This window comes from Muscardinus avellanarius, assembly GCF_963383645.1.
Source record: "Muscardinus avellanarius genome assembly, chromosome: 2".
NCBI classification, from domain to species: domain Eukaryota; kingdom Metazoa; phylum Chordata; class Mammalia; order Rodentia; family Gliridae; genus Muscardinus; species Muscardinus avellanarius.
In genome coordinates this window covers 125,734,426-125,759,427 of record NC_137787.1, presented here as the reverse complement: position 1 = coordinate 125,759,427, position 25,002 = coordinate 125,734,426, and the positions used below count along the sequence as shown (strand labels likewise).

Sequence of the window (25,002 nt, the reverse complement as noted above, 5' to 3'; positions counted from 1 at the left end):
GCCACGCGGTTCATTCAGCAAACATAACCCTGTGAGGAAGACAGCGACACTGCCACCACGAGCAGAGCTCTCCAGTCTAGCGCCAGCCATGGACATGGAGAAGGTCAACGCCATGGACTTCGGGGAATTTGTGGACGTGTTTGGGAATGTCATCGAGAGATGTCCTCTGATTGCAGCCGCCGTCTGGTCCCAGCGCCCCTTCTCGGACTTGGAAGACTTAGAGAAGCACTTTTTCGCCTTTATTGATACTCTTCCGCTGTCAGGTAAGGGCTTCGGTGATAGACACTCTCTAGGAAGAGATTTTAAATATGCTTAGCAACATAGTTGTTTTTTTTTTTTTTAATGTGGTACTGGTGATTGAACCCAGGGGCATTCTACCTTCAAACTATAAGCTACACCCCCAGACTTTTTTATTTTACTTTGAAACAGGGTCTCACTAGATTGATAAGGATCTCACTGCTTGCTGAGGCTGTCCTGGAACCTGTTATCCTCCTGTCTCAGGCTCCCAAGTACTGGGATTATAGGCATAAGCCACCATGCCCAGCTAGCAACATAGTTTTATGCTGGGCACAGTGGCACATGTCTGTAATCCTCATACTTGAGAGGCTGAGACAGGAAGATCACAGTTTCCAGGCCCAAGCTTAGGTTAAAACTTAGTGAGGTCCTTAGCAACTTTAAAGAGCAAAAATAAATAAATAAAAAGGTCTGGGGTGTCACTCAGAAGTAGGATGCCTCTGGGTTCAATCCCTCATACCAATAATAATAATAGTAATAATAATAGTAGTAAGAGTAATCATAAATCTATTTATTATTTCAGTACTAGGGATTGAACTCAAGGCCATGCTACCTCTGAGCTACATACCCAGTCCTATTTTTTTTTAAAGAGAATCTCAGTTGTTGAGACTGGCAGAAAACCTGCGATCCTCCTGTCTCAGCCTCCTAAATACTGGGATTACAAGGGTGCTAGCCGGTGTGGTGGCACATGCTTGTAATCTCAGCATTTGGGAGGCTGAGACCAGAGGATCATGGTTCGCGGACAGCCTCAGCTACTTAGTGAGGCCCTCTGCAACTCAGTGAGACCCTGTTTCAAAATAAAGAATAAAAAATTGAGCTCGAAGGTCAAATGCCTCTGGGTTCCATCCCCAGACCCACAAAAAAAAAAAAAAAAAAAAAAAAAAAAAAGAAAAGAAAAGGGCTAGAATGTAGCTCAAAGGTAGAACCTCCCCTGGGTTCAATCCTCAGTACCAGTAATAATAATAATAAATTAAAAAAGTAAAAAGGATCCAGGTGTGGTGGTTTATGCCTATAATCCCAGTATGTGGGAGATGTGGGAGGCTGAGACAGAGGATTCTAGGTTTGAAGACAGCCTTAGCAAGTAGTGAGATTCTCATCAACCTAGTGAGACCCCTGTTTCTAAAAAAAATAAAATAGGGCTGAAGGTGTAGTTCAGAGAAAGAATGCCTCTGGGTTCAATCTTCAGTACCATATATACACACATATAAAATAAATAAATATATGTAAAAATAAATTAAAAAACAATAAAAGGGCTGGCGTGTAGCTCAAAAGTAGAATGCCCCTGGGTTCAATCCCCAGTACTACTATTACTGCTGCTACTACTACTAATAACAATAAATTTAAAACATTAAAAGGGCTGGGGATGTAGCTCAGAAGTAGAAAGCCAGCCAGGTATGGTGGCTCATGCCTGTAATCTCGGTACTTGGGAGGCAGAGACAGGAAGGTCACAGGTTCAAAATCAGTCTCAGCAACTGAGTGAGACTATCAACAAGCTAGTGAGACCCTGTCTCAAAATAAAAAATAGAGCCGCACACTTGTAATCCCTGCGCTTGGGAGGCTGAGACAGGAGGATCGCACAGGTTCGAAGCCAGCCTCAGCTACTTAGTGAGGCTCTCAGCAACTTAGTGAGACCCTGTTTCCAAATAAAATATAAAATAGGTCTGGGAGTATAGCCTGGAGGTAGAAAAGCCCTGGGTTCCAGCTCCAGTACCACAAATATATATACACAGAATAAAAAATAGGGCTGGGAGTGAAACTTGGAGGTAGAACACCCCAGGTTCTATCCTCAGTACTGCAAAAATAAATAATAAATAAACATTAAAAATAAAATGGGGCTGAGGATGTAGCTCAGAGGTAAAACACCCCTGGGTTCAATCTCCAGCTCGGAAAAAAAAAAAAAAAAAAAAAAAAAGAATAATAAGAAGAAGTAGAACGCCCTGGATTCAATCCCCAGTACCAAAAAACAAAAAGAGTTGTAGATTTTATAGTCTGGCTGCTTGTACTTGATGCTAGGTTGGTGGCTGTCAGATCAGAGCTGTGAGGTCAGGGGAGGGAGGGGGAGGGTGGTGAGCTTGAGGCCAAAGGTCAGCCTAGGGCCGGCCCCTGGCGCCCAGGTTCCCTCAGCCGGTCCACAGGCAGGAGAGGAGGTGCTGAGCCTGGGGGATCCCTGGAACCCCAAGAGCAAACCCAAAGGGCCAGTTGGGACTAGATGAACAAGAAAAGTGAATTCACTCGCTCCGATCTGGGGACATGTTTGGGAATCCCTGGAAGTGAGGGGGAGAAAGGAGAAACCTGAGGAAGCTCTGGAGAAGAGGAAATTGTTAGTTTTGCCAGGTACACTGGTACACACCTGTAATTCCAGTACTTGGAAGGCTGGGACAGGAGGATCAGAGGTTTGAGGCCAGCCTCAGTAACTTAGACCCTCAGCAACTTAGCCAGGCTGTGTCTAAACAAATAAATAGACAAACAAACAAACAAGGTGGCTCAGATGCCCCTCGGTTCAATCCCTAGTTAAAAAAAAAATAGTGAGTTTCTTCCTGGGAGAAGGAGGGCGTGTGGGAGGGGAGGAGGGGGAGGGCCAGGCTGCCTGAGGGAGTGAGTGACACGCAGCTGCAGCTGCGGAGCCTCAGAGGCCAAGGTCTGGCCCAGGCTGCCCCACGCCCTGCAGAGGAGCCTGGCGTGCCCTCACGGACAAGGACAAGGGCAAAGGGCCACCTTCCCACAGAGACACCAGAGCAGGGAGGCCTCAAGACGCCTGCCTTCTGTCCCATAAAGGAGCCAAGAAACAGAGTTTGAACATCCTGGATGGCTTCTGATTGTCAAATGAAAGTCTTCAAAACAAGAAGCCTATTAATAATAAGGAGATGCTGTGATTCAGTGCAGGCACTTCTATAAGGGCACTTCTATAAGGACAGAAGCGGACATGGCTGTCCACACCTGTAATCCCAGCACTTGGGAGGCTGAGTTGGGAGGATCACAAGTTTGAGGCCAGCCTCAGCAACTTACAAAGCCCTCTGTCCTAGTGAGAACCTGTTTCAAAATAAAGAATAAAGCTGGGCATGGTGGTGCACGCTTGTAATCCCAGTACTTGGGAGGCTGAGACAGGAGGATTGCGCAGGTTTGAAGCCAGCCTCAGCTACTTAGTGAGGCCCTGTTTCCAAATAAAATATAAAATAGTTCTGGGAGTATAGCCCGGAGTTAGAAAGCTCCTGGGTTCCACCCCCAGCACCACAAAAATAAAAAATAAATAAGAATAAAAAGGGCTTGGGGTGTAGCTCAGAGGTAGAACACCCTTGGGTTCAACCCCCAGTACCCAAAAAAAAAAAAAAAAAAAAAAAGCAGAGGATGAAGTCATAAAATCTAACAAAGGCGTGGGCCAGTTGACACTCGCCCACTCCTCAGGGCTTCTCCACTGTTTGCCAGACTGCAGCGGGGGAAGGGGCTGGCGGACCTGGAGCCCTCTGACCCCTGGCACACAGGGACAGCCCAGCCTGCAGAGTGAGCTGACTCGGCTCCAGGCTGCGGGCAAGCTGGCAGGAGCAGGCAGCCATGGCAGCCGAGCTTGGGAGTCTGAAGCGCAGCCTCTCCAGCCACAGTGGGAGGCTGTTTAAAAGATTGTTCTGGAGCCGGGTGGTGGTGCATGCTTTTAATCCCTGCGCTTGGGAGGTGGAGACAGGAGGATCGCGCAGTTTCAAAGCCAGCTGCGCTGGTTTAAGAGACCTTGTTTCCAAATAAAAATTATTCTAAAAAATAGGTCTGGGAGTGTAGCCCGGAGGTAGAAGGGTTTCCAGGAACCCCAGTACCACCAAAAAAAAAAGTTGTTCTGGTGGTGCATGCCTGTAATCCCAGAATTTAGGAGGCTGAGACAGGAGGATTGCAGGTTTGAGGACAGCCTCATCAAGTAGTGAGACTCTCATCAACTTAGTAAGACCCTGTTTCAAAATAAAAACAAAATAGGCAATGTCAATTATTGGCCAGCAGATGGAAGTAGAGGGTTAACATTGGGCTGCAGCCCTGCCTGGCAGAGCATCCTCTCCAGCCAATCAGCCCCACTCACCATGAGGAAAAGCCTTTCCAGGCAGGGAAGTTGAGGCAGGCACTCCTGTTTTGTGTTAAAAATCAAGAGCAGCTGGGGTTGTAGCTTAATGGTCGAGCCTGTGCTCAGCCTCCTCAAGGTCCTGGGTTTAAACCCAGCGAGCCCTCTCCCCATCAAAAAAACAGTACAACTTCCATCTCCTTGTGACTTCTGAGAAGTACAGTACTGTGCTGGGGGTGGAGACATGTGCCCCCAATCCCAGGGCCGAGCAGGCTGAGGCAGGAGGATTGCAGATTTGAAGCCCGCATCGGCCTTTTATCAAGACTCCTGTCTTCTATCTATCATTTTCATTTTCTTTTATTTACTGGGGATGGCCAGGAGCAGTTAACTTCCAAGCTATACCCCATCCTTTTTTTATTTTGAAATTGGGTCTTACCAAGTTGCTGATGGCCTTGCTGAGTTGCTGAGGCTTTTCTTAAACTTGTGGTCCCCCTGACTTAGCCCCCAAAGCATTGAGATTACAAGCATTTGCCACCAAGCCCGGCTTGTCTTCTCTGACCTTGATGAGCACATTTGGTTTGTGGGTGGGGCTGGAAACCTGGGTAAACCTGGAAAGCCAGATGAGGAAGTAGAGAGGCCAGTAGACCACTCCTCTGAAGGGAGGAGGAGCAAAGAAACTAGGAGAAATTAGGAGACAACAGGGAAAGAAGAACTCTTCATTTTGTTTATGGGATGAGACATTCTACAGCATGTCACAAGTGGATGGGGATGGGAGATGTAGAAATGGGCATCTAAAGCACGGGGCGCGGTGGTACACGCTTGGACGCAGTGGTACACGCTTGGACGCAGTGGTACACGCTTGGAATCCCAGTACTGTAGGCTCACTGCCAGCCCCAATGACTTAGACCCTCAGCAACTTAGTGAGATCCTGTTTCAAAATAAAGACTAAAATAGGGCTGAGGGTGTAGCTCAGAGATAATCCCCACAGAGAGTGAGTGAGAGGGAGGGAGGGAGGGAGGGAGGGAGGGAGAGAGAGAGAGAGAGAGAGAGAGAGAGAGAGAGAGAGAGAGAGAGACAAATGGATATCTACAGTTCCAGAGGTGGAAGTCTTTGAGAAGGAAAGGGGCTGGCTTCAAACACAATGGAGGGGTTGGGGATTTGGCTCAGTGGCAGAGCGCTTGCCTAGCACATGCTTGCCTAGCACATGCAAAGCTCTGGGTTCGATCCTTGGCCCCATAAAAAAACAATTGAAAAAAGTATTAAAAATATACAAAATCGAAGTAGAAAATAAAAAAAAAAAAACAAGGAAACACAAATGGAGGGGTTGGTCTTCCATAGAAGAGACCAATGATCGTTCGTTGCAGGAGTGGGAACATAGCAATGGTGACAGATGCAGGGAGGCAGGTGAGCTGTTCTGGGACTCTGGGCAATTGCCTGCTGGTCATTAGCCACCATTAGTAGCCATGTCCTTCGCCCCTGGGAACAGTGGAGGGCTCTTCTCCATGCAGGGATTCATGTCTTGTGGTCTCAGCAAATAACACCCACACCTCTGTCTCTAGAAGTGGCACACGGCAGCACAAGTATAAGTCCATAATTTTGCTAAAGGGGCAGAGATGCTCTGAGGACCAGGCTGGACATCCCACTGGCTCAGTGGAGCTCCCTGGGGAGCCCCTTGGGCCAGGAGCCCCTCAAGGTGAGAAGGCCACAGTCCTCAGCCTCCCACTGGGGTTGCAGGGACACAGGTTGGCTGGGCGGGGTCCTTGCTGCACCCACCCTACAGTACCCAGGACTCAGTGACTTGGGGAAATACAGAAGCAGTCTGTGGCTGAACCAGGTCAGGTCTGGTTCTATTTCTTCTGTGGGGGCTACTTTCCTCTGTGGACTCCTCTGCGCCTTTTTCTTCCAAACAGTTGGGAGGAGTCTGCGCAGGTGCATGCCTGTACATTCCAGCCCCTCTTTTTTTCCAACCTTTTTCCTTTTGTCGTTTGCTCTGCCTCCTTTATCCTTTCTTGTCCTCTCCTCCCCGCCAGAGTGGAAAACACAAGCTCCATTCTAGGCAAACATTAACCCCTGGTTAATTCATTCAAGAGGGGAGATAAATCCTAGGGGAGCGAGAAGCGAGGTGCGGGGGGGGGGGGCAAGAAGGGTGAGAGGAGGGTCTGGCATGAAGCCTGTGGTAGGGCCAGCGCTGTGGGCGCTGGGTGCTTGGGGGTCCCAGGTTGGGGGTACGGGGTAGGAGGACCCCCCCCCTGCTGCCTGGCGTCTCACCAGTAATTCCTCCTCCTCCCACCCCCAAAGCTTGTGCTTCCAGAGTAATAAATGGGAGTTGGAGCCCCCAGTTGGGCGAGGGGAGTGGGAGGCTGCGTTAAGACTCTGAGCATGTGAAGGGGGGCTGTACTGCCATCCAGGCGGAGGCACCCCAGGACTCGCATTTTCTCCTTCCTCATAGCCAGGGCTATTTGCCCTTTCCAGGAATGGGTGGTCTGGGTGATCACCCAGAGCATCAGGCCGCTGAGCCGCGAGTCATGGCCAACCACAGGCCCAGGGCTGGGGCCGCTCCCCCAGGTGGGGAATTTAACACCCACATTTTCGCACCACCTGACCGAGGCTGGACATAGGGTACAGGAGAGAACTATTCCAGTCTGCAGTGGCCAGGAGCAGGCACCCTTGAGAGCTGCTGGAAAGGAATGAAATTAGAGAGGTGCGATCATGATGACAGTTTCATTTGACCTCCCTCTGACCTTGCAGGGCACCCTGAAAGTGACAGCTATTTGGAGCATCCTGGTGCAGTTGGTTGAGTGATCTAGGACAGGTCACCTAGCCCTTCCTGAGCCTCCATCGGATACTCTCCTATGGAGATGTTTCCCCCACCACCAGTTCAGTGTATCTCCCAGAACCTTGAATCTGCAGTTGTTAGGATAATCTTGAGTTTCCTTTTCTGGGCAGAAACTATAAAGTTTGAGAAAAGAGAGGTTACACCATAATTAAAGAGTTTTTTTAAAATCTTTTCTGCTTAATTGAGATATAACTTATCAAAGGATGTTTTTAATGCCCCTATTTTCAAAAGCCCCCCCACACCTATTCCCACTGCCAATGGCAGACAATTGTTTTATGGAAATAGGCAGAGCCAGGGACTTCCTGTGGTCCCTTGGCCCAGTTCCACTGGATTTACTGCAACTAATAATAATGACTATTTACGTTGACTAGGCATTAGGCGCTGTGTTTTAGGTAAATGAACTGTCTCTTAATCCCCGCAACTACTCAGCCAGTTAGGTGCCATGACCTTTTTACTGAGGGCCACTTTCTATTTACAGATCCGAGATCTTGTCTAGTCCCAGGAATCCTAATTCTTTCTTTTGAGAGCTAACTAAGCAAAATGATTGGTCAGGGAGTAGGGGAAACCCCTGGATTAGGAATTAGATTTCCAGATATCACACCAGAGTTTTCCACTGTAGGCCTAGAAGATTGTGCGAGTCTTTCTTCCAAGAAGACATTACTCTCTGCTCTATGGGATCTGTCGTGGGAGGTGAATAAACTCCCAGCAGGGTAGTTGGTGGGTGGCCAGTAATTTTCCTAAAAAGAGGAAAGCCACTTTCTTTCAAAGGGGCCGTGGAATTCCGGTTGGAAATGGGCTTCTTTGCAGTTAATCTGCGAGGCTCTTTGGATGCTCGATTCCAGAAACCCACAACTCACACTTCGGGTCACAAAATCTGGGGCATTTATTTGCCAAGCCCTATGGATGTGGTCCCCAAGGAACCTCCCTCCCTGCCTGATCTCCTTTGGAGCAGAACGAAGCCCACTCCAGGGCTTTTGCAGGAAGTCTTCAGGCCCTTGCGTCCGGCCCCTTTCAACATCAAAGCCCCCCCTGAGAGCAAAGGGCTTTGAAAAGATACGAAACGCTCGCTCCTTATCGCGTCCTCGCTCTCTGCCGAGCAGGTCGTAAATTCCGACCCTCGGCGGCCGCCCTTTCTCCCCTCCGCTCTTCTTGCCCCAAGGTCTCAAAGGACAAGCCGGCCACTCCCGCCCCGCCCCGGCCCTGGTGGGGACCCAAAGTAGCGGGGACTTGGCGGGGGCGGGGGGCGCGAGGTCTGCGCCTCGTGAGAAGGGAGGGCACGGGCGCGCCCCTGCGCCGCCAGCACTCGGCGGGCCGGGGTCTGCGCCCGGCTTCCCGCGGCGGGGGAGGTGGGGCGGGCGGGTCTGCGGGGGGCGCCTCCGCCGGGCGCCCGCGCTCCTCGCCGCCTCTGTCTGTGCTTCTCCGCAGGCCAGGAGGGCGTCCTGCGCTGCCACCCGGACCTGGCGGGCGGCGAGCTGCAGCGGGGCGCGCTCAGCGCCGAGTCCCTGCGGGAGCAGAGCGGCGCGGGGCTGGCCGGCCTGGGCGCGGCGGAGCGCGGGCAGCTGGCCGAGCTGAACGCCCGCTACCGCGCGCGCTTCGGCTTCCCGTTCGTGCTCGCCGCGCGCCTCTGCGACCGCGCCGCGGTGCCCCGCGAGCTGGAGCGCCGCCTGCAGCGCCCGCCCGCGCAGGAGCTGCGCACCGCCCTGGGCGAGGTGAAGAAGATCGGCCACCTGCGCCTCGCCGACCTCCTGCAGAGCGCCCCGCCGCGCTGCACGCCCGCGCCGGCTGCGCCCCCTGCGCCCCGAGAAGAGGGGAACTGAAGCACCCGACGGGAGCCAGCCCTGCCGCCCCCCCCGCGGCGCGCCCCCCTGTGTGCGGCTCGGTGCGCGGTCCCCGCTGGAATTCTTCCCTCGCTTTGCAGACACCACCAGCCTTGGGGGGCCCGAAGAGCGGGGCTCTGGTGGGGTCCCCACCCTCTCTTCCGCTGGGTCCGAGCTGCCAGGCAAAACGGATGGAAAGGACCGCGGACCCGCACGGCCGGCGGCCTGCTTGCTCTTCTCCTCCCACCTCCTCGCGGCACCTGAGGTTCACACGCCGCGAGCGCCGGCGGCTTCCCGGCTCTGAGACCCCTTCGGAAGCGGGAGCCAGCGCAGCGAAGTGGGCCTGGACCCGGGGCTGGGGAGCCTGGCGAGGGAGTGGTGGGCGGGGGAAGAGCCCCCGAGGGCTTTGGGAAGGCGCCTCGTGGGGGCGGGCGGAGGAGACACGCCGTCTAAGTAGCGATGAGCGTGGGGGAGAGCGCGGGTGGATCTCCAAGCTGGACGGGCCTGAAACTCTGGAGCCCGTGTGCCCTGCGATGGACTGGACAGCCCTCGGACACCATCAGTCTTTAACAGTAACACTCGTTTTGCGCAGCCCTGGCATTGTGAGCCCCGAGATGACAGTGGTACCCTATTGCAATGAAAAAACATAGAGCACCCGGTGCCTGCTGAATCCTTCCAGGTAGATAGGCCGGCGCTGGGAAGCTGTGGGGAGCTCCTCAACCCGGGGACCTAGAGCTCAGCTGCCACCCCTCCCTGTACAGGCGGCCAGAATGCACCACTTTCTCGCTAGCTCTGTCGAACACACGTGCATTTGGTATACAGGCCCCGAAGAGACCACTTATGCTTCTGTTGGCAAAGGAGAAAAAAACCCTTCAGTTTTCCCAACACAGAGGGAGAGGCAAGGACACCGCAGAGCTGCCCCTTTGAAGGCAGGGGCTTCCTCGGTGGTCTGCGTTAAGGGTTAGCCAGGGCACCAAAATGCAACAGAACACACGACCGCCTTCTCTCCACTGAGAGTTTCACTGCGGCACCCTTGGTTCTGGGGCTGATGGTCCACAGAAATAAATCCCTCCAGGAGTACTAGGAACTTTAAAGGAGGGATCCTTTGTCCTCTCCCTTTTCACAGGCATTCCTTGCTAGAGTAAGGATGCAGGGAAGCAAAACTGGCCTTAAGATGTGCCAGAGAAGCAGCTGCCACCAGCATCCCAAGCCTGGGCCACCTAGCAGTTCAGGTGCACCAGGTGTGCACCAGTTCAGGTACAATGGGCCCCCAGGCTAGGTGCCCCACCGGGAGCCTGGGGCTGGACGCCGGTCCTGACACACAGGAGGACCCACTGCTTGAAGAAAAGAAAAAAAAATTTTTAATCTTTTTTGACCCAGTATCCAAATACCACAGGCTGGGCCTGAGACTCAGAATAGCCCACTTCATTCAAAGCACCCTGCCTAGCCCTTGGGTGAATCCAAAGGTCCGATAAACCAGCCCTAAAATGCAGTGTCCAGGCTCTTTATGTAAATGTGCTCAGCATGGAGAAGAATCCACCGGGGCAGGATTCTCAGCACTATTTTTAGTCCTAGCGTAGATGTGATCTGGGATTCTCAGGCACGACTCGGTGTCTCCAATTACACAATTACATTTCATCATTTCAGAGAATTCCGGGAAATGGTTTATTCCTGCGGGAAAGAGCGCGGGCGGGGGCAGATCTGCGCCTTTCGAAGGAGGTGGGAAGGAGGCGTCTGGAGCTGACCGCGCAGAGTCTTCACAACGCCTGAGCTGGCAGGACGGGCGCGGGCTGGGAAGGTCTATGGCAGAAGCCTCGGGGCGGCTGTGGCTTCCCCTCCTGCGGAGCGAGAGGCTGAGGCCGGTCCTCACGGTCCCGGGGCCGGGCGGCCGGCGTTCTTGGGCCGCATCTGGACCCCGGCACTCGTCACGCCGGGGTGTCTGCGGCCCTTCGCTCCAGGCAGACGCTCTCTGGTTTCCGGGCTCTGGGGCGCAGGATGCGGGAACACACCCGGGCCGCAGACCGCCGCCCGCGCTCCCGGCGGGGAAGACACCTCTGCCCGCGCGCCCAGCAGACACAGGGGGCGCGGGAAGGGTTGGTGCAGACTTAAGGGTGGGCACCTCACGTTTTACTTGCTAATTCGTTAAAACAAAACAAAAACAAAAGAAAACAAAAAGAACTCCGATGGCGACGTTAAGAGGAGCTGGAAGTGGAAGGGCTGAATTGGATCTCTATGACCTTTCCAGGCGCACAAACTTAGGGTGTGTTGGGGGGAGCTGGGCGATTTTCACTTCCCTTTGAAATAGTCCAGCCCAGCCTGCGGGGGGCTGCGCGCGGCAGGTAGAGCCAGGAGACTGCGACGTGCGGGCTCGGAGCTCCGGAGCCCAGCCCAGCGTGTCCTTCGCTGGTGTGGCTGGGAAATTAAACGGGGCCTTTTAAAATTGCATCCCAAATGATAGGCTTCTTGCTCTGGGTGTCCAAAAGGGGTCCACAGACACATATTTGGGAAGAAATAAAGGCGGGAAAGGCAAGACACATATTCTACGCATAACCCTTACTCATTTGAAATTAGACACATTTCCAGAAATCAGCCACAGGGTATCTGTTATCATTTAAAAATAGACAAAAGCTAGCCAGGTGTGGTGGTCCAGGCTTGTAATCCCAGTACTCAGGAGGCTGAGGTAGGAGGACTGCAGGTTTTAGGGCAGCCTCAGCAAATAGTGAGACTCTCATTAACCTAGCGAGACTCTGTTTCAAAATAAAAATGAAATAGGGCTGAGGGTGTAGCTCAGACATAGACTGTCCCTGAGTCCAATCCTTAGTGCCACCAAAATAATAATAATAATAATAATAATAATAATAATAATAATAATGAAGAAGAAGAAGAAGAAGAAGAAGAAGAAGAAGAAAGCATCCTTCCCAGAAAGTAAATGTATACAATGTATACTGTGAGATAAAGGTAGGCCTTTTTTTGTCGACTGGAGAAAATCTGGGATGGAATTTGTGGGAAATTCACCATTCAATAAGCCAATAAACTGCAGTTAGCAGGTGCCTGTGAAAGAGAGGGAGATAAATACTATAAGCAAAGTGGGCAGAACTGTAACAACTGTAGAACCTGATCATTTTGGTACTATTTCGTGCAGAGGTAGGGGTGGGGAATCCGGATTCCCTGAATCATACCACTTGGTTGTGTTGGGGATACGTTTCCAGGGTGGCACCAGCTGCCATAGTAATAATTAACATCTGTACAACCGTTGCCAAGTTGCAAAGAATGCACAAATAGTAGCTTATTTAATCGAACAGCTCTCTATGTGACCTTGGAAAAATCACCTAACCTCTCTGGGTATCAGATTCTCCTTGAGAAATGGAAGAGGTACACAAAGTCTAAGTAAGACCCTGACTGCTCTGGGTACACCCAGAAGAGGGGAATGCTTATCCACAGAAGCTTATGCTGGAGGGCTTCCTGGGAATGCATCTTCATATGATAAACAAAGGTTTAACATATGAGTGAACACATGTTGACTGAAGGCCTGGCACACCAAAGCAAAGCCTTGTGGTAACTTATGGCTAGAATCTGCCTGGAGAGCCTGGTTCTTTCTAGTTTCTCTCCATTTTGTCTGGGAGGAGGCCCAGCACTAGGGCCTTATGGGACCACCAATCTGTGAGATTTAAATCAAGATTTAAACCAAGGATTTAAATCATGTTTCATGTTCTGTGCTCATCTACCACACAAAATTACAGTCCACCATTTATAGCTTGGACCATGCCCACAGACCCTGCTTTCAGAACAAAGGTGGGGGGAAATGAGAACTGGGATGAGAACTACTATTGATTTGTACTTCTAGCCACTGTGCAGATCCAGATTTATGTATCTGACTCTTAGTTCCCCATTCTGAGGCTTTTTCTTTTCTTCTATTTCTTGGGAGATACTAGGGGTTGAACCCAGGAGCATTTTGCCTCTCAGCTACACTCCCAGCCCTTTTTATTTTTTACCTAATTTTATTTTATTTATGGTGGGTGCTGGAAATTGAACCCAGGGGCATTCTACCTCCAAGCGACACCCCCAGTTCTATTTTATTTTTTATTTGGGAACAGGGTCTCACAAAGTTTCTGAGGCCGGCTTTGAAGCTTGATCCTTCTGTCTCAGCCTCCCAAATACTGGGATTACAGGGATGACCACCATGCCCAGCTCAAGTGTTTTCTTTTCTTTGACCCCCTGGTCATGATAATATGTTTTGGATGGAGGAGCAGGAAAAAAAAAAAGTATTCCTTGCCTAAAATCAGAATGCTTGGCCATCCCTGAATAAGCAGCCAAAACAGAGATGGATGTCTTCTTCTCCCATATTCCCCCAGCTGCCATCTGAGCTGTAAACCTCTAGCCCACAGTGAACTCCTGTGAATCCAAGAACTTCTCCTTAGGTAGAGAGGACCAGACACCCAGTGTTGCAAGGAAAACATTCTTCACCCCGCTAGAGGAGGCCACATCTGCTCTTGAGAATGAAGCCAGGCAGCTGTGGGCAGCTGCGTCCCTCCCTGCTATTCAGGGTGAACATGTTGGGTTCCATTGTGGCCTGATGGGGCAGGACAGGTGGTGGGCTCCAGGAAGGCCTTAGAGAAAGGACATTGGTATTGATTTCCTTCCAGAGATGTTAGCCCAGTGTGCTGTGGCAGGGCAGAGTGGGGGCTTTGGGGTCAGAACATCCATTATCGGGTTTTTCTTTGTGTGAGTGGATTGTTGATTGAGTGAAGTCGCTGAAAGACTCGCTAAACTCCCAATTAGGGAGAGATTGGACAATTTTCCACAGCACCAAGGACTGTCAGGCTGGATGATTTTTTGGCAAACATTCTCTTCCTTAATTATCCTCGAGATGCGGGTCAACGCAGGGTGATGGGTCCCAGTATAGGGATACTTTTGATAATTTTTCTTGATCTGCAAAGGATTTATTCAGAAGGTAGATTTTTGTGCTAAGATAGGTAGAGAGAGCCTGGCCTATCTGGATTGTGTGGGTCACCAGGATCCTCAGTTACCAGGGGCCACAAATACTGGGCAGAGCAGGGTCCCCCTGAGTAGGAGCAAATGCCTGGGACCTTTGAGCAGGGAGGGAGCTGTGTCAATGATCTGTGGATTTAAGGAGTGTCTCATCTGCCAGGCCGGGTAGCCTGGCTGGGCAGCCCGCCCCTTCCGGCAGCCTCTTGCTCCCCACCCACCTCCTAGCTCTTGCCGGGCCACTGGCCGGAATCCTGGAAGCTGGAATCTTCTTCGAGGAATGTGGAATGGCCTCTGCACCATTGGTGACAAAGAGTTGTCCCTGTAGATAACCTGGGCTGCCTAGCCATCTTCCTGTCGCTTTATTTACCTGGATCTCTTTCTTCCCACCCCTCCAGCCCTTAAAAGTCCACTCAGGCTCTAGCTCCCCCTGCATACAGCTTCAGTCCCAGCTGGATTTCAGTCCTCAAGCTTCCCAACAAGACCCCCCCACACACACACACACATACATCTTTTGCTACTGGTTTCCCTAGCCCCACACCAGTTTGGTGACCAAGAGGTACAGGATGCTTAAAGAGAGCCTCCAAGGGTGGGGTTTGGAGAAGCCCATCCAGGTCTCCTCTTGGGGAGTCTCAGCTCAGTCCAAGAAACACCAAGAAAGTTGTCAAGCACCTTGGGCAATCCCTGCCCGGGGCTCTAGTGCAGGTGGTTCTGGATGCTGCCAGCATCACCCAGCCCAGAGCTGGCCTCCAACCTGTCCACCTGCTAGGACAAGCAAGGGCCAAACCTGCCAGCCTGCTAGGGCTGTTCAGATGAAAGATACCCAGGCTTTTCCCCATCTGCCACCTTCTACAAATATCAGAACTCTCCCCACAACCCTGTCCTTTGTGGGGGCACCAGCTAGTCTCTCCTGGTGGAGAGGGGGAGTTGATATGGGGAGGACCCTTCAAAGACATAATTAATCAGGTTCTTTGCCCTTCACCAAACACCAGACCCCTGAGAGACTGCTATCTGTAAGAGGCATGTGTTTCCAGTAGTAAAAGATGGGCTTTTTCCCTGCTGTCTCTCCTTTTTCATGCTCAGGCACCCAGGTGAGGCTGGGGCTTCCCCATGGCCCTGCCAGCTCTGGGGTGCTCAGCTTGACCCAGAAGCTAGAGTAGCCGCTGGCCACTCACAAAGCAGTTGGGCGCACAGGCTGGACTCTTTATCCAAGGAAGAGTACAGAGACACAGCTGGAAAATGGGGACAATTAGCCAATGGGCCCCTGCCATAAAAACTCAGGAAGCGGCTGCCACAGGCCAGGGAATGGCTATCCCCAATAAAGCGATTGTTCCCAAGAATGCCAGCATTCCAAAGACACCGGCTCCGGGCTCACCGGGGCTTCCAAAGCTCAGGCCTGAGAGGGGGGTTGTGAGGGATGGGAAGGGGGCTGTGTCTTCAGGAAGAGGAGGAAGACCTTTGCTAGATCAAAAGTCTGCAGTGCCCGCCATGTCACCTCCCACTTTCTTACCCCATGGGGACTGCCAGCACCCCGTTTCTGCCCCTCCCTTGATGATTTAGGTTCTGTAGTGGGGTTTGCAGTTGCTTTGAGTTTTGTTTCTTGGGAAGTGAGATGGTAGGAAGCACTGGGCTGTCCCAGCCAGGTCCCAGGAGAGCCTCCAGGAGGAGACTGGGGAGTCTTGTCTCTTGGGAATTAAGCTCCTTGGCTCTTTCAGACCTGGACACCCCCAATTTTTAATCTCCTTCCTTGTGAAATGCACAGGTTCCTGCACCCCTCAGCTAATTCTAATACTGCTTTGTTTGGTCTGTCTGTGCTAGGCAGCTTGGTGGCTGTCAGCTGTAAAATGAGGAGGTAACAGCACCAGCTCTACCCTGAGCCTGGGAGACCTGAGAATCAAGGGCGATAAAGGACCCTGCAAAGCGCTCTTGAGATGTCGGGAGGCAGGGGACAGTACAAATACCCGAGAGAGGCTCTTGACAATGAAAACCTACAGGTGCAGGTGTCTAGGAAGGAGAGCAGCTTTGCTTCAGATTCCCAGCTTGGATGCCATGGAGTCAGGCTATCCAGCCAGCTGGCCCGCAGCGGCAAACCTCCCGGAGAAGCCAGGCAGCGCTAACGGGTTCCCAGAGAGGAGGAGGTGCACTGGGCAACTCACTGTTGGCCCCTCCAGCTGTGGCAGAGAGGGACACGGGCACAGGCGGGGGCACAGGCGGAAGGACACTGCCTCAGCTCGCTGCTCTCTGCTCCCTCTCGGCAGTTCCTGATTCTGGCTTCACAGGTCTAAGTCCCCACGTTGGCCACTTCTATTCCTGGGCCCCTTAAGACAATGTCCAGACCCCAAAGGGGTCCCATCTCAGCCTATGCCCACTCAGAGATTTTCATTAGCAGTAATGAACAAAGCCCCAGGTTGCTTTCCCGTCTGGAAAAGAGGAAAACCAAATTCCATCAGAGAATGTTTTATTTTGTAAAGGAAAAAGGGTTTTAAAGACCCAGATATGATGTAAGATATCAATGTAAGACATCAATATCTATTCTGGGCTCCCATTCCTTAAATTTTAATCTCTTATTTAAATATAATAACCACACAAGTGTAGCTTCCTGTGTGTGTGTGTGTGTGTGTGTGTGTGTGTGTGTGTGTGGAGAGAGAGAGAGAAGAGAGAGAGAGAGAGAGAGAGAGAGAGAGAGAGAGAGAGAGAGAGGCTGGAGAGAGAGACTGGGGATGGAACCCAGGGGCATTCTACCTCTGAGATATACCTCCAGCCCTTTTTTTATTTTGAAACAGGATTTTGTTAAGTTGCTGAGTGAGTAGATTGCAGAGGAGGCCTCAAACCTGCGCTCTACTGTCTCAGCCTAAGTACTAGGATAACAGGTATGGGTGCACTGCCACGCCCAGCTTGAATTGTCTCCACCCTAACAACCCATGGACCCAGCACTTTGCTCAGGTGATAGATAGTTACCAACACCCCTGGCAGTCCCCTCTGACTCCCCTTCAAGTACTAGCGAACTTCTACCACAGACTGCTGGTTTTGTGGTTGAGACATTTGGTTCTTGACTGTAAATTTGTTTAAAAACGAGTTGCTTTAACTCAAACCCCAGAAGTAAGGTGAATCCAAAGATGCGGCCTGAAGCTGGAGTAATAATTTATCTCCCGAGGAGCGCGAGTAGTCTCCTCGGACAAGCAACTAAGTGATTAGGGACAGTTGTTGGGGGCAGCGGACCCGCGGGGCGCAGGGCGGAAAGGAAGGGGTCAGGCTCCTCTCGTCTCACTTCTTCGGTGGGTCAGAAACGTTCTCGTCCAAGTAATGGAATGGCTTCTTTTCCTTTTCTCTTTCTCGGTCGCCTCCTTGCCTGCAAATGCATAAACAAGACCGCTCCAGTCTCTAAGCCCAGATTCCCAGCCTGTAAGCTCTTTCTCTCCTCCAGGCTTTTTAAAGTCTCTGGAGTTCATTCCTTGAACCTGTGATTGGAGGTTAAAGTGCACCGGGTTGGAAGGAGGAAGCTCTTAACAATAAAGGTTTGAATATTTAGCTGCGACCAGGTCGGTGCCCTCTCGCGAGCTTCCTCCACCCCCTTATCTTTAAAATGCAAATCGTGTTTCGGGGGGTTGTGCCTGCGCGCGCGCTGCGCCCGGACGTCTCCGGCCATTGGTGTCTGTGTCATTACTAATAGAGTCTTGTACACACTCGTTAATCACGCAAGGCCGCTGGCCCGGCTCCGCACGCCAGCCGCTGGCGGGTCTTCCCCGCCTCTGCAGCCGAGTAGGAAGGAGGTGGTAGGAAAGAAGGGAAAAGAGAGGGAGGGAGGAGGCAGGCCAGAGGGAGGGACCGCCTCGCAGCCCGGAGCTCGGCGAGGCGCCCGCGGAGCACCACCGCGCGGCCGGCCGGGGCCCGCGCCCCGCTCCCTCGCCCGCGCCCCGCACCGCCCCGCAGCCTCCCGCGCCGTCCCCAGGCAGCATGGTGAGGTCTGCTCTCGGGCCCTCGCCACCATGTACGTGAGCTACCTCCTGGACAAGGACGTGAGCATGTACCCCAGCTCCGTGCGCCACTCGGGCGGCCTCAACCTGGCGCCGCAGAACTTCGTGAGCCCCCCGCAGTACCCGGACTACGGCGGCTACCACGTGGCGGCGGCGGCGGCGGCGGCCGCGAACTTGGACAGCGCGCAGTCCCCCGGGCCGTCCTGGCCGGCCGCGTACGGCGCCCCGCTCCGCGAGGACTGGAACGGCTACGCGCCGGGGGGCGCGGCTGCGGCCAACGCGGTGGCCCACGGCCTCAACGGGGGCTCCCCGGCCGCCGCCATGGGCTACGGCAGCTCCGCCGACTACCACCCGCACCACCACCCGCACCACCACCCGCACCACCCGGCCGCCGCGCCGTCCTGCGCCTCGGGGCTGCTGCAGACGCTCAACCCCGGGCCCCCCGGGCCGGCCGCCACCGCCGCCGCCGAGCAGCTGTCCCCGGGCGGCCAGCGGCGGAGCCTGTGCGAGTGGATGCGCAAGCCCGCGCAGCCGTCGCTCGGGAGCCAAGGTGAGCGCGGCGGGGAGGGCGGCCGGCCGGGCTGCAGCTGCGCCCCCGGAGCTCCGAGCCGGGGCGGGGCGGGGCGGAGGCCAAGGCGGGGGGCCCTGGCTTCCCGGGGCGCCCCTGGCTGCCGATCCCGGGCTCTCACCACCCCGGGTTCCGTTTAGAGTAGGAGAAAGGCGTCATTCGCAAGCGGGGCCACCTCTGGGGCCGTGACCGGAACGTGTCCGGAGCCTGGGCAGGAGCGCGGCTGGCCGCGAGCTCCGCGGTGGCGCCAGGCCTCTGAGGACGAGTCGCGTCTACACCATTTGTCTTACGCGCTCCTCCTCCATCCCAGCCACCCCAAAAGAGAGGTGGCCTGAGGGCCGCAAGGCTGTGCTGGGGCCAGGTTTAGCGGGTCAGGCCAATTCAAGGGGTCAGAGATGCCGTCCGCGGAGGGACGGAGACGACCGCTGTCGCCGGGAAGAAGGTGCTGGCGGAAAGAGCTTAGGGCAGGGGGCGCCCAGGTCCCAGGAGCTTTGATCTGCCGAGGGATTATTCCCAGCAAAGGCGGAAAGCCAGACTGGGGTCCTTTTCCCCAAACCTTCATTTGAGGTGTGTGTGTGTGTGTGTGTGTGTGTGTGTGTGTGTGTCTGTGTGCGTGTGTGTCTGTGTGTGTGATTCAGGACACTCGGGATGCTCTCCGAAGGCCCAGTGTCCGGCCGCCTGTGGAGCCCCTGGCCCCGGGCGGTTCCTTCAGGCTTGGGAGGTGCGTGGAGGTGGGAACGCAGTAGGTGTGGCGGGAGAGGCTTCTCGGTGTCCCGCTCTGCTCCAGGTAGTCTAAGCCTGCACCAGGTTCCCCTGCAACGACCGCGCTGCAGAGGTTCGTAGCCGTCTAAGTCAGAGCGCCCGTCGAGGGCTGTCTGTGGGCAAGGCTTCTGCCTCGCTGCGCACACGGCGGGAGCGCCCTGGTGGAAATGTCGCTGGGGGGAAGGCCGCCGGTCAGCCTGGGGTGGGGGCTGCTCGGAGCCTGGGCTCGGTCTTTCCCCCAGAGGTCCCAGGTCCCAAAGTCGCGGTCGGTGTGGGCTGGGGCCACCGGCGGTCTGGGAAGACCCGGTGCGTGTTGGGGGAGGGCGGGGGAGAGGAGACCGCGGGGCCCGGGGTCGCAGGAGCGAGGCGCTGCGCTGCCCCGCGCGGAGGCGGCGAGCCCGCGGTCGGCGCCGGCCGCCCTTGATGTTAATGTCGCGCGGCCGCCGCCCGCGGGCCGGAGCCCGACGCCTCTGCGCAGCGTCATCTGTCGAGGGGCGGAGGGGGGTGGGTATCCTCCCGGCCCGCTTTGATATACACCTTCCCAGCCCGGCTATTGTCTCTTTTAGGGCCCGGAAAGAGGGTGGTGACTTTCGCAGTCAATATTGAATTCTGACAAGTCCCTCTCATCCCTCCCTCTTCCAGCCCCCCTCCTTGGTTCCCAGGGGGTGCGGGGCGCCTCCAAGGCCCTTGAGTTGGGGCTGCACAGCGCGCCGGGTCCTGGTCACTTGCGCCCTCCCGGCGCAGTGCGGGGCGCCCCAGGGCGGGTCTCGCTCCAGCGGTGCTGCGCTGGGGCAACTACCCCGTGCGCCCCGCTCCCCGGGCCCCGGGTGTCCTCTACGCCCCACATGGGCTCTAGTGCCAGCCCTGCCCTAGAGTATCTGCGCCACCTAGTCAGGTTCTGTGCAGAGGGACAGCGCCGTGGGTCTCGGCGAGCGCGCCCGCCACCTACCAGGCTCCAGGGACCAGCCAGTTCCCTTTGAGGGCCTTCAGCCGCGGGGGCCCGGCTCAGCGCCCATTCAAAAGCGCCTGCCGGGCGGTGTTTATGTTAATGCGCCTGGCCGGGTGGGGAGGGGGATGAAAGCCGCCCGCCATTTGCTCAGTAGTGGTAATTCAAACAGAATGCGGTTGTTATTAAGGCATTGAAAAGGCTTTTCTTTGATAAGATCGCCTTGTCCTGCATTGTTTGCGGCTGTGTTCTCCTTTCAGCAGCTCGGGAAGCTCCCTCTGATCCCGCCTGTATCTTCCCAGGGTGCTTTTGTTGTGGTTTCCAAAGGGTTTTACCTGAACAAAGTCGGCCTGCGGGGCATTAAACACCTCCAGGCAACTCCCAGCCCCTTTAGATCTGGTGGACTGGGCACCGGGGAGTCAACCTGCTCAGCTGTACGACCACCCCGACCTGGGAGGCAGTCAGAGAGATTGGCTCCTGACCTCGGGGCTGCCGCGGGCTGACCCAGGACAGACCCAGTGGAGACTCTGGGCTGGGGCCTGCTCCTACACCAGCAACACTATTTGTCAAGGCCCTTCAGTGAAACAATCAATCCAAGATTTAATATGTTGACTCAATCCAATGATCATAGATCACCCATTAGGATAGCTCCAGCGGGGTTTGTGGCGGGAATAAATGGAAAATTGAAAGGAGAAAAAAGTGCAAGAGGCCGAACCTGGTTCAGGCAGGTATTGAGTATTCCCAGCAGGAGGCTGTGTGTGTGTGTGTGTGTGTGTGTGTGTGTGTGTGTGTGTGAGTGATTCTTGAGGGGACCAGTCAGCCCCTCTTTCCACTGTATAAAAACAAATAAAAACTTGCCCTACCCAGTAACAGCATAACTTCAGTTGTTTTCATGGTGGAATATCAGCTCTGGTAGGCTCCCTAGTTCCAGGCCTCTGGCCACTCCCCCTACTCCTTCCTTTGGTGCTAAATATTTTGCAGTACTGTATTTGGGTTATCCAAAGGGTGAGCTGGGCTGAGTTCTGCTGTCTGTGTGTGAGGTTTTAGTTCTTCTTAACTATTTAAAACCACTGTACCCCCCACCCAAGTCAGTTTAGTTGCCCCTGCAAGGCTTACCCTCCTGCTTCCCCAGGATGGGGGGGAGTCTTGTCAGACTTGGCAGGAACCAGCCAAACCTGGCCTCCCAGAGCGGTGGAAGAAGAGAAATGGCCTCTGAGTTAGCGAGGTTTGTCATTACCTATGACTGATGGGCTGCCCGGTGGCACTCAGGCCTAACCTCTCCTTCCTCCACAGTGAAAACCAGAACGAAAGACAAATACCGCGTGGTGTACACGGACCACCAGCGGCTGGAGCTGGAGAAGGAGTTTCACTACAGTCGCTACATCACCATCCGGAGGAAGGCCGAGCTGGCCGCCACGCTGGGGCTCTCGGAGAGGCAGGTGGGAATCACCCTGCTCCCCCAGGGCCTGGCCACTGCCTAGGGGAGATCTGGAGGGGAAGTAAGAAAGGCTGGTCAAGGGTCCGCCTTGTTCTGTGAACAGATTAAAAGACAGCATTTGGAGCCTGGTGCTGTGTGCTTGTATTCCCAGCACTTGAAAGGCTGAGACTGGAGGATCATAGGTTCGCGGCCAGCCTCAGCTATTTAGTGAGGCCCTCTGCAATTTAGTGAGACCCTGCTTCAAAATACAGAATTAAAACTAGGGCTGGGGGTGTATGTCAGAAGTAGAATGCCCCTGGGTTCAATTCCCAGTGCCGGGGGAGGGGGGAAGACAGCATTTGCTTCCTGAATGATTAAAAAAAAAAAAAAGAATTCCTTCAGCTGGGATTTGTAGTACATTCCAACTCCTATAATCCCAGTACTTGGGAGGCTGAGATAGGAGGATCACAGGTTCAAAGTCAGCCTCAGCAATTTAGTGAGGTCCTCAGCAACTTAGTGAGATCATGTTTCAATTTTTTAAATTAATTAATTAATTTTTTTGTGTTACTGGGGATGGAACCCAGGGGCAATTCTACCTCCAAGCTATACCCCCATCCTAGTTTTTAGTCCTTTTTATTTTTATTTTTTTGTGGTACTGGGGGTGGAACCCAGGGCTTTTCTACCTCTACGCTATACTCCCAGACCTATTTCATACTTTATTTGGAAACAGGATCTCACTAATTTGCAGAGAGCCTCACTAAGTAGCTGAGGCTGGCTTCGAACCTGTGTGATCCTCCTGTCTCAGCCTCCCAAGTGCTGGAATTACAAGCCTGCACCACAACACCCGGCTAGTCTTTTTTTTTTTTTTTAAATAGGGTCTCACTGAGTTGCCAAGGGCCTCCTAAGTAGCTGAAGCTGTACGTGAACCGCAGTCCTCCAGTTCTGCCTCCCAAATGCTGGGAGCGCCACTGCAAATTAAAAAAAAAAAAAAAAAAAAAAAAAAGACTGGAGATAGCCGGGCGTGGTGGCACACGCTTGTAATCTTAGCATTTGGGAGGCTGAGACCAGAGGACTGCCTCAGCTACTTAGTGAGGCCCTCCGTAACTTAGTGAGACCCTGTTTCAAAATAAAGAATAAAAAATAGGGCTAGGGGTGTAACTCGGAGGTCAAATGCCTCTGGATTCCATCCTCAGGCCCACACAAAAAAAAAAAAAAAAGGACTGGAGATGTAGCTTGGAAGTAGAATGGCCCTGAGTATAATTCTCAGTACAAAAATGGAATCTTTTTTTTTTTTTTTTGGTGGTACTGGGGTTCCTGGAAGCCCTTTTACCTCCGGGCTACACTCCCAGACCTATTTTTACATTTTATATTTGGAAACAGGGTCTCCTAAGCCAATGCGCGCGGCTGGCTTCGAACCTGTGTGATCCTCCTGTCTCTGCCTCCCAAGTGCGGGGATTACAAGCGTGAGCCACCACGCCTGGCCAAAAAAGAAATCTTTAAAATGTTTTCTTTCTCTCTCTGGTTGTCTTTTCTGATATTGAATTTTTTTTCTATCTTGAGAGATATACGGTATGTATGCAAGAGAAAGCCTAGAGGGTTACTTTAATCCAGAATTCCCTTTGGGTCAATAAAGACCCATTGAACACCCATTCTCTGCATTAGAAAAAATAAAAAGCCCAGGCCCACAAACATTATAGTCTGGCGGTGGGGACGAAACGCACAGCCTGGAAGCTCGACTAAATCTCATTTTCAGCTCCAACACGAGGAATATTACATTTCAGTTTGGCTGTGCGGGGTCAAAGGTTGCCGTGTGAGCACACCCAGCGGGGGCCTCCTTTGCTTGTGTTGGGGGGAACTTGAAGCAAGCTTCTGTTTTCCTTGGTTCTGAGACTCTACCCTTTTCCAGTAAAGGTTCCTTTGGACAGAAACTCAGGGGCAAGGACAGAGGAAGACTCGTCTCCTGAGGCTGAGCTGGGTGGAGGGACAGCTCCAGACTTGGGCTGTTAGGGAGCTATTCGTGGAAAGCTTCTAGAAGAGTTTGGAGTCTTCACCTTGGAAAGGAAAATATTGGTGCAGCGAGCGGTTCCCCTTTCCTTTTGCCTCTTCTTCACCACCTGTTTTGTGCCACCTTTCCATTTCTAGGTTAAAATTTGGTTTCAGAACCGCAGAGCAAAGGAGAGGAAAATCAACAAGAAAAAACTGCAGCAGCAGCAACAGCAGCAGCAGCAGCAGCAGCAGCAGCAGCAGCAGCAGCAGCAGCAGCAGCAGCCGCCGCCGCCGCCCCAGCCGCCTCCACCACAGCCTCCGCAGCAGCAGCCCGGGCCTCTGAGGAGCGTCCCGGAGCCCCTGAGTCCCGTGTCTTCCCTGCAAGGCTCGGTGCCTGGCTCTGTCCCTGGGGTTCTGGGGCCAACTGGAGGGGTGTTGAACCCCACCGTCACCCAGTGACCCACAGTGGTCTGTGCGGCAGAGCAATCCCAGGCCAATGAGGAGCGTGGACTCTGCTAGAATCCTCAGAAGAGACCCCTCCCCTCCCAGCCATGGACACACCTACAAAGCCAGCTCTCAGAGGAAAACTGGGGCCAGGAGAAGACTCAAGTGGGCCTGGGGGGCCTTGAGGAAGATGTCCAGATTTTTTACTGTTTCGGGCCTGGTTCCTTCTGCCAGTGAAAATACAGGAAGTGACCGGCAGGGTTTCATTTCAGTACTGGCAGAAACACTGCCCAGACTGGCGGCAGGGCCAGGCTTTCAGCCTCTGCCCCAGTGCACCACCTCCCAGATCTATGGGCTGCAGCTCACTGGAGCCGAGGGGAGAGAAGGACTCGAGGGAATGGCAATCCTGGGAGCCATGGCGGCTACTTCCTGGTCACCACCTTCTGAGGACCAGCTGGCCTTCCTGCCTCAGGGGCAGGCACAACTTAAACTGCAGAAGCCAGAGGCAGCTAAGATAGAAAGCTGGACTGACCAAAGACTGCAGAACCCCCCAGGTGGTCTGTGTCTTTCTTCTCCCTTCCCAGACCAGGAAAGGCTTGGCTATGTACGGGTGTGGTGTGGGGGGTGATTAGGGACTCCAGGCCTGACTCCAGAGGCCCCCACAGGGCCTTGTTTAGAGAGCCTGTCACCAGAGCTTCTCTGGGCTGAATGTATGTTAGTGCTATAAATGCCAGATCCAACCTGGGCTTCCTGTCATTTTCACAATCTCGGGGCTGGTGAAGAAGGGTGTTGTTGTTGCTGCTGTTTGGGTCAATGGTCTGTGTAACATCCAAGCCAACCTTAAAAAAAAAAAAAAAAACAACTTCTGGATCTGTAGGGAGATGTGATATGGTAAAGGGAAGTGTGTGTGTGTGTGTGTGTGTGTGTGTGTGTGTG

General features: G+C 53.6%; 2 protein-coding genes across 2 annotated transcripts; both read left to right on the top strand.

Moving 5' to 3' along the window:
• Positions 1 to 88: 88 nt before the first annotated feature.
• Positions 89 to 8,983, top strand: URAD (ureidoimidazoline (2-oxo-4-hydroxy-4-carboxy-5-) decarboxylase; the record flags this gene model as incomplete). The annotated part of the gene is made up of 2 exons (XM_080689431.1): positions 89 to 263; positions 8,592 to 8,983. The coding sequence occupies 2 exons, from the start codon at positions 89 to 91 to the stop codon at positions 8,981 to 8,983; spliced, it is 567 nt and encodes a 188-aa protein (XP_080545557.1).
• An 8,972-nt stretch (positions 8,984 to 17,955) lies between these two features.
• Positions 17,956 to 24,081, top strand: CDX2 (caudal type homeobox 2; the record flags this gene model as incomplete). The annotated part of the gene is made up of 3 exons (XM_080690256.1): positions 17,956 to 18,493; positions 21,513 to 21,658; positions 23,779 to 24,081. The coding sequence occupies 3 exons, from the start codon at positions 17,956 to 17,958 to the stop codon at positions 24,079 to 24,081; spliced, it is 987 nt and encodes a 328-aa protein (XP_080546382.1).
• Positions 24,082 to 25,002: the final 921 nt, after the last annotated feature.